Genomic DNA, 9,241 nt, shown 5'->3' with positions numbered 1-9,241 from the left:
TATTATCTTTAAATTCATATTTCCTATTTTTCCGCAACATGTTCTTCTATTTGACAAGCATCATTTCCAACTATGAAGAAGAGAAAGGCTCTGCACACGATATGAACAACTGAGTAAGCAACTGAGTAAGATCAACAACTATAGCCGTTAGGCCATTGCCATTGTGGGCGCCACAAGGCAGCTTCTCAATGGTAATTGTAATTGAAAAAGACAGCAAAAGCTGTGCCTTTTTTATATTGTTTTTTCAAAAACTGACCGTGGGGCTATTCTTGCCCGAGCCAGCTATGGGGCAAAACCAGCCCTTTACCTCTTCTAATTTTTGTTTCAAAGGAAATCTGTCTTTTTTTTCTTTTTTTTTGTGGGGGGAGGGGGGGAGAAGGGGGAGGGGAAGGAAGGGAGAGGAGGATAAGAAATATCATCTCATCACCAGGCAGTTTAAAGAGAATATCTCATCCCTGTCCTCGGTAATTTCTAGATAACCATGGAAACAGAGTTCTAGACTTCGTCAATAACTCCTTACAAAATTTCTAATTTCACAAATGAATAAAAAAAGGAAAAAAAAAGAAGAAGAAGTATTTTCTTGTAATTCAGAGATTATCCCCAAAATTTGTCATGAACGCTAGCCTATTGGCACATACAAAATTAATGGTTGTAATATGTTTCCCCTCAAGGCTTGGGCACCTAGAAGGGTGTTCACCTTGCTCCTCGCATATTGAACATTCCAAGAGAATTTCACGTCCATTGCTTAAGCGACATCTGGCATAATATGAGTCTCTAAAGCGGGAGCCGCATATATTACAAACAACCACACAACCCTTGCCAAGAGTTGTGTTCATTGGCACATGATACTTATAAGGGCATAGTTGTGCAATATGCTCACTCACCTTTAAACAGTACCTACATTCACTTGTGTGTAATTTATAGATTCATTGTTAAATACAACAAAAGCAATCAAAATAATAAATGTGAGCACATGACAATGAATGAATGAAGATGAAAATACCCAAAAATCAGTATTGTGAGCACATAAAATAGAATTACAATAAATACGATATTATATCATAAGAAGAGGCACCTTCGAAATTGCATAAAACATTTTACAAGAAAAAGAATGGATTGAATGACCCTAATCAACGTATTGTACATATTCTATATTTCATGTTAGTTTAGATCACACATTATATTGGGGTCATGCACTGCTTCTTTCTTTGAATGAAGTTGAACTGCAATCTCTCTTTCTCCTTTTACATTGTTATCAAATTTTATGCTGGTATGGTAGCAAATTAGCAATGCATCATAACCCAGTCTTACTATCTGCCAATGCCATCAAGTTGGAAAGACCCTTGTCGCATTTTAGATAGTATCATGATGAGTCATAGACGCTTCTTCTAGTGTAAAAATCTAATCTCAAGTCAAGTAAGCATTTCTTATTGGCAATGGCGGTTCTACACAGGGGGCAGGCTGGGCTGCTGCCCGGCCCAAAATTTTCCATAAACACAAATAGGTAACTGTGTTAGCCAAGCCAAAAAAAAAAAAAAAGAACTCTATCCCTAACTAGTTGCCCATCCAGCCATGGCCTACACTCACCAATTGGTGGCTGGGCAAGAATACCCACCACTTGCTCGATGAAATACCTCAGTGGAGAAGGCATAGCAACACCTTCCCTGTGAAGAGTTTTCTGAGTTGCAGAGGAGGCACTGTGTGCCTGGCAAAGAAGACGATGCTTGGCTTGTCTCGGTGCCCTTATAAACGAAACACACCGTTTTGTGGTTAGCCTCCTTTAGTGAAACGGTGTGTTTAGTGTTCAACACTTGGCTGCCTCTTTTCATTGTCGATGAGTTTAATGGGCTAGTTTTGGTTTTATCGGTTTTATGAGGTTTGGCTTCATGATAATGGGTGAATTATTTAAAAACTTTATCGTATGGGCCAATATAATATAATAGAAGATTATGTAACAAACAAAAAAACTATTTTAACAGGCAATATAAATATATAGAAATTTATATATATTTAACTAATATGTTAATTCGATAATACAATGATAATTGAGGAATTTAAGACTTCTAATTTAACCTTTGTATGATAAAATTTTAAATTTAAATAATTTTAATTTGTATTGTATTGTATTGCATTTACTTGTGATTTTTATTATTATTTTTAATATTTTTTAAAGCTTTTATTTATGTATAGAGATGCATTGAGGTAAAACTCATTACATTCCCATGAGTAGATGTATCTTCTTATGTTCATTAATGAATTCACTCGTAATCTCGAGTTTAATATGTAAGTTTTGCCTAGCCGACTTTCAAATCCTGGATCCGCCACTGCTTATTGGGCTTATTTATTTGGGTGATTTTCTTTCATTTCTCTTTTGTTTAAATATGCCTCGTAAGTTTTGTGAACTTTGAGATTAGCTCAAATAAATTATACTTAAAAAAATATATATTATATTTCATTAAACCGAAAGGAATATTACATGGTAAGAAAGGATGTTAACGGCGGCCTTGTTAAAAACTTCCCAGAGAAAACAAAACCCCGGGGTAGGAAAGAGTACCACCCATGCTATTGACTAAACAAAAAAGTCAAACAACTTATAAGAAATACACAAACCTAAAACCCAACCACAAAACCCTTAAAACAACATCCTATCACTACGTAGGTACTGTCAAAGAAATCCTCCTATGATCTAGAGAAAGCATCATAGTTCTTTGTACAGAGTCAAAAACATACTATGGGTATCAAAATAGATCCAGCCAATCAACCAACTGCCAAACCATTGAATCACATCCCATCACTACGTAAGTATTGTTAAAAAAAGCCTCTCGTGATCTAAATAAAGTATCATAGTTCTTTGTACAGAGTCAAAAATGCATTGTGAGCATCATAACAAATCCAGCCAAACACCGACCGCCACCTCCAATTTTCCTGATCTAGAACCCCAGTGACAAGCAAGGGAGACCAAGATTGGATTCTTAACCTAAAGAAATTTCCGAAGAAAGATCGTCATAAAAGGAATCTTTATCGTTTACCAACCCCGTAAACATTCCATAGGAGAATTATTAGGGAGACCTTGGAGACTGTTAATATGAAATTTGTATTGTCATTTCCTAGACTCTAGCATTGGTGGAAAATTAGTGTGTGAAGAATTGTTACTGAACGTTTTGGCACAATTCATTCAATCCCATACTTCCGAGGCATGACTTGACCGATATGAGAAACTGATTTCAGGTATCATGACATAATCATGCATTCATTATAGGATTCCTAGTTTGAGTTATTTTTACTCATGCACTTTTATTTTACCCCCTTTTTTTTTTTTAAATTTTTATAATATGATTAGATTTTTACTCATGCACTTTTATGCATTCATTATAGGATTATAAAAAAAAAATAGGATTAGATTTTATCTCTTGAGATTACTTTCCTAGTTAGACTCTATTTTGATTGAAGTTAAAATATTATCTTTGTTTGGTCTAATTAATTTGTTTTAGGAGATATTGTTTCTCCATAAAAGAGTGGCTATTTGGCGTCAATCACTTAGGGCATGTTTAAGTATCAGTAATGGGTATGGGAGGAAAGTGAATGATTTCCAGTCATGACTTCCCCTGCATTTACTTGTAATCATGAATCAAAAAATAAGTGGACCCCACCTCAAAATCCGTAATCACGTCCCCTCAAACCTAGATATCAGATCAACTAGGGTGAGTAGTTGATATGATTCCTATTCCTGTTTTCTCTTAATAACTTCCAACAATACCCTTACCACTTTACCATAATTCCAAAACACCCCAAACCCTTTAAAAATAAAAAAATAATAATAAAAAAAAACTCACGCTAAGAAGTTCCAAGACGCTCCAACTTCTTTTTCATGTTAACGTTGCAGACACAACCTTCCAGAAGCAGCAGCAATGCCTTGTGCTATGAAAGTCATTCTATCTATTTATCTATCTATTTATCTTCTTCTATCTCATGTCTTCACATTTATCACAAAACAAAGTATGGTCATGGATAAAGACTTTTGTGAAGATTATATATCTCTTTTTTGGTAGTATGAAGATTATATATTTAATCGTATGAAGATTATGCAGGTTATTATTATTTGATTGTTTACTAGTTACGTAGGTGAAAGGTATATATCTATTGGAGTTTATTTTTTCATTTGAAATTGGCTCTGGACAAAGATGTTATTAACATTATCATTGAACTAAGCTCTTGTTGTTCATCTTGTTCAGCATATTAATTCCTCATGTTTACACCGTCTTATTGGTTTGTTGCAAGATTAGTTTGGTGTTGTTAGCCAATTTGAAAATTATATATGTGCTGTGGTGAAAATGTGCAGGACATTTTAGTAATCAAATTAAATTGGATTCTGATTCATGCAAATTAGTAAACAATAACAATGGGAATCAACCCCATTCCTTTGCTAATTCCATATGTTTAGTAAACAGCTTAACGGGAATGATTCTTCCTATACCGATTTAGTAATTTCCCGATTCCTAAATTCTTTAATTCCTTACTTTCTCTATTACTGATACGTAAACATACCTTTAAAATCCAGATTGGATCAAATAAGATATTCATGATTGAATAGAATTTGTGGTCTCCTATTTGGCGTCATCAATTAGAACCATGTAGAAAGTTTGGCGTCTGTTATTCACAAGGCATCTAAATCTTATATTCATGATAGATTGCATGCAAAAGCTGACGAATTGAATGTTGAATCACATATGATTAGCCAATGATCTTTTGGCTTTTAGGAATTCCTTTTAAAACAAGGAGAATAGATCTGTATAAAAACATGACCTACTGCTTTGTTTATAGACAGCTTTTAATATTTATGTTGAGCATATAGAATTCTAGGAAAAGCTGCTGTGCATTTATTTGGGATAAATCATCAAGTGTTTCATGTTTATTTGGTGATTTATTAAACATTTTAATCATTCATATTGCATTCATTTGCATTGTTCAGTGACTCATACGGTTGAGGGCACCAAGACCGTGGTGGCGGTTTTCCTCCGGCGAGTTTGAAACAATCGTGACCAGTATTGCGTTCAACATAAGGAGTGTCGAAGATCATCCCGTGACAGAAGTTGAGTTACAAAGAAGTTGGTAAACATTATCTAGAATGTGTCTAGGATAAGTGTGCGAGTACTTCTTGTAATCATCGTTCAATAGTGAATTTGAGTTGGACTGAGGAGTTCCGTGGATTTTTCCCAGAGGTGGGGTTTTACCACGTAAATAATTCTCTACGTATTTCTTTATTTTATGTTCAGTACATTTCAGGAATGATAAGCCATATCAATCCTGCTACCCAAGGTTATTTTTTGTTTATTGATTATAATCTTAAATTGACTTATTCACCCTTCATCTAGGCATTTTTAGTCATCATATAGGTATTTTCAGAGACCCCTCGAGGCTGGTCTCCTCCATCTTGTCAACAAAATCCTCGATACAAAAACTACGCTTACCAAAAAAACCATGCGACTAACAATCAGATGTCTAACACCGATTTATGCAGTAACATTGATTACATTGCAGGCAATTATATCCAACTACTTCCAGGGCATGTTTGGTAAATCGTATTAGACTCTGGATATAAGTAAATAGTCCATGTCAGTTGTTTGATGTCAACTTGTATTATTTAATTACCGGACTATATTAAACTGATTAGGTTTTTAATACTCTCCTTACCGACTAACTAATACAACCCACACACCCCAGTTTAGATATTACACGTTTAATTATAAGATTAGGCAAAAAAAACATGCCCTACATTTCTTATTTGCTATAGTCTCCTCAAATATATCTCTCTCTCATGGGTTGATCAGCAGCTAATGACTACTCCGATGAACCTCTAACCCCAGCAGGTCGGCTCTTCCTCCAGCCCCTAATTAACAAAATAATCCATTGTGCCATAGACATAGACTCAATCAAGTCCCCTCTCCAACCACAAATTCTCACAATTTTGGTTCCCTTTTAGTTTTGATTAATACCCATCTTAGTTTCAAGTATGCATTGTTCAGTGTTAAAGAAATTCAGATTTGGATATTCAATTGTGTAGGAAATTATTTGCTACACAAATTGACAGATTTTTAATAGATTTGGTGGATGGTGGGTGTGGGCGTGGGGGTGGGGCTGCTCAGGTTCCAGATTGGGGGTTGGGTGTGTTGAGAAGATTTGGGGATGGACTACGATTGAAAAAAATCGAAAGGCCTGAAGCAAAACACCTTATAGTAGAATTTGGTGAATTTGATAGCAGAGAAACATTAATTTATATGGTTCTTGGTTGTGGTTCAATGCTCCCAATCTACAGGATAGGCCCTCCCAAGCGAAACATAATTGTATACATCCTTGATGATGGAATGGCATTGAAGATCTAGTTGATGATATAAAATCGCACTGTAGTTTCAATTTTTATTTTATCTAGCAGGTATAGCATTGTAAATCTAGCATTGCTATAACTTAGTCAGGCTATTTATCTGGTGTAGCATCAAACGTCTTATAATATTATAGACAAATAATCAATACTCTTCGGAACAAATTAATACTATATGACTAAAATTAGTCAGTACAGTTCGATGTATCAAACGAACGCCCAGAGGTTATCAAAGCATCACTTGGCCCTCATATCATGATTCATATGCAAGCATGACACTGCCATATCACTTGGTTCCGCCTTCCCTCTTTTATATATGTGTACGATTTTAGTATAATCTATAGACCATGTGTTGCAAATTGCAATTCATTTGCGGCAAAAACAAAATGCAATGTAGACATCAAATGATGATAGGATGCATGGCTAAACAAAAGCATGGCATTGATGGCAAACGACATAAAAGACCACTCTTTTTTCTTTTTCTTTTATTGTATACAGTCAATCTCATTCAACATAGGGAAACAAGGCCACATGTAGGAGTCAATCTCGTTCGGATCTACTCATGAAGTTACTCTACATGTCTAAGAAGATTACAACTATTTAAAAATTCTAAAATTTGTTGAAATTGAAACTAACATTTAATCTTTGCTTTAACTTTTAGAGTATCATTAACTCTCCATTCTCTACCATTTCAATACAAACGACAAGAACCATTATAAGGGTCACAAGAAAAATAAGAAAGTTTCCCCTCGCGATTCGGACACATAAAAGTCAAGTGCTCACCTATCTTCCCACAATGTAAACAATCCATGAGAATTGCACATCCATCGCTTAGGCCACAACTGCCACAACATGAGTCTTTAAAGAGGCAACCACAAAAATTACAAACTACCATACACCTCTTGCTAACAATTGCGTTCTTTGGGACATGATACTTGTAAGGGCATGTTTGGGTAAAGTGAACACCCACCTTTAAACAATACTCACATTCACGACCTGTATACAATACGTTGATCCATTGTTAAATACAATAAAAGCAATAAAAAGAATCAGTTATTATTATATATAAAAAAACAATGAATGAATGAAGATGATAAAACTCAAAACTCAATATTGTGAGCACATTACATAGAATAACAACAAATACATAGATGTTATAAGAGATTAAAAATATATATATATGTAAATAGAGAAGCTGTAGGTGCAATTTTTTTTTTTTTTTTTTGGTCCGTAAAATCAATAGCTTACCAATAAGTTTTTCACTATCCGATTCATCAGTATCCGATTCATCAAACAATGATACATCAGTATCCGATTCATCAGCCTTACCCTCTGTTTCCATGCAATGACATTGTTAAATACACAAAGAAAAAAGGTGATGATGTTAAAAAAGTTAGAAGGAATGACATCTACGATCACATCAACAAATAACGATATTATTAAATAATAATATATCAGCTATGCATCATGCATAGCCCAAAATAACTTGGCTGGAAAAAAAATCTTCAAAAACTGATTCAAAATTTTGGCATAATATAGATGTTATGTCATAAGAGATTAAAAAAAACGAATATATGTAAATAGAGAAGCTGTAGGCGCATTTTTTTCTTTTTTCATTTGACCTTAAAATCAAAAGCTTACCAATAAGTTCAAAAGCCTCCGATTCAACAGCTTGTGATTCAACAATCTCTGATTCAACAGCCTTGCTCCCTATTTACATGCAATTACATTGTTAAATAAAATAAATAATAATAAATAAAAAAGGTGATGATGTCAAAGAAGTTAGAAGGAATGACATCTATGATTACATCAACAAATAACCATGTTATTAAAAATCGGCTATATCATGTACACACCAAAATAACTTGGTTAGAAAAAATCATCTCCAAAAACTGATTCAAAATTTTGGCATAATATAGATGTTATGTCATAAGAGATTTTAAAATATATATATATATATATATATATATATATATATATGTAAATAGAGAAGCTGTTTCTTTTTTTCTTTGACCCTAAAATTAGAAGCTTACCAATAAGTTCAACAGCCTCCGATTCAACAACTTTGCTCCCTGTTTTCATGTAATTATATTGTTAAATACAGAAAGAAAAACAGTGATGATGGCAAAGAAGTTAGAAGGAATGACATCTATGATCCCATCAACAAATAACGATATTATTAATGCATCATACACGCACCAAAATAAATTGGCTGGAAAGAAAATCTTCAAAAACTGTTTCAAAAGTTTGGCATAACATAGCATTTATGGATAGTTATCAAATGATGCTATCAAATATTATACATAGGACTTTTAAAATGCTATAACAGGTTCTAAAATGCTACAATAAGCTGGGCTAATCAGCCACCACCCTACTTGGTTCACGTTTTGAAGTCGTATGGGCTCTCATGCCCACCGCTCTAATTTATTTGTTTTGCCGGGAAATCTCTTTCCGATAAACCTGTGTTGTGTCTAGATAAAAATTTGCCCGAATCTGTTTTGTTTGTTTTGCATCTTTTTGCTTTCTCCTTGTAATCTGTTCCTCAGGTTTATGGGGTTTCTATGATCATCTTCGATTACGACCAAAAATAAAAAATAAAAAATGCACATAATTTTCGCCACAAACCCTTAAATTAAACGAAAGAGGAAAAACATACTGTTTGGCTCTGTCCGGTGGATTTGCAAAAGTGGAGACACGAGGCCGCTGTCCATGACTGTGTGTGCTCGAAAGGGAAAAACGCCGCTGTCTATAAAAATGCCGCTTGGGATTTAGGGTAAATTGTGAAAGAAAAGAGACAGGGTTATTATATAGGCTTCAATGGGCTGCGGACTCCCGCGCCCTCATTTAGAAGGTTTTACTATTTTA

At 34.4% G+C, this 9,241-nt stretch overlaps 1 protein-coding gene across 2 annotated transcripts; it reads right to left on the bottom strand.

Moving 5' to 3' along the window:
- Positions 1-6,878: 6,878 nt before the first annotated feature.
- Positions 6,879-9,154, bottom strand: LOC117615691. 2 transcript variants are annotated; one of them, XM_034344821.1, is made up of 5 exons: positions 9,033-9,154; positions 8,410-8,448; positions 8,018-8,086; positions 7,625-7,708; positions 6,879-7,372 (listed from the first exon to the last, which is right to left on the bottom strand). In XM_034344821.1, exons 1-5 carry the CDS (start codon positions 9,085-9,087, stop codon positions 7,068-7,070), a joined length of 552 nt encoding a protein of 183 aa, XP_034200712.1. In that variant the 5' UTR covers positions 9,088-9,154; the 3' UTR covers positions 6,879-7,067. The 2 variants fall into 2 exon arrangements, with proteins under 2 accessions (XP_034200712.1, XP_034200713.1); XM_034344822.1 differs by lacking the exon at positions 8,410-8,448.
- Positions 9,155-9,241: the final 87 nt, after the last annotated feature.

The sequence above is a fragment of the Prunus dulcis genome, chromosome 1 (genome assembly GCF_902201215.1).
Source record: "Prunus dulcis chromosome 1, ALMONDv2, whole genome shotgun sequence".
Taxonomy (NCBI): domain Eukaryota; kingdom Viridiplantae; phylum Streptophyta; class Magnoliopsida; order Rosales; family Rosaceae; genus Prunus; species Prunus dulcis.
The sequence above is the reverse complement of the archived record's forward strand: the minus strand, read 5'-3'. Positions and strand labels throughout refer to the sequence as shown.

Coding starts and splice junctions, on each gene's coding strand:
- LOC117615691 (XM_034344821.1), bottom strand. CDS start 9,087: ATGGACAGCGGCCTCGTGTCTCCACTTTTGCAAATCCACCGGACAGAG. Junction 7,709..8,017: donor GGAGGCTTTTGAACTTATTG/GTAAGCTTTTGA, acceptor GCATGGAAACAG/AGGGTAAGGCTGATGAATCG. Junction 7,373..7,624: donor GGATAGTGAAAAACTTATTG/GTAAGCTATTGA, acceptor TATTGTATACAG/GTCGTGAATGTGAGTATTGT.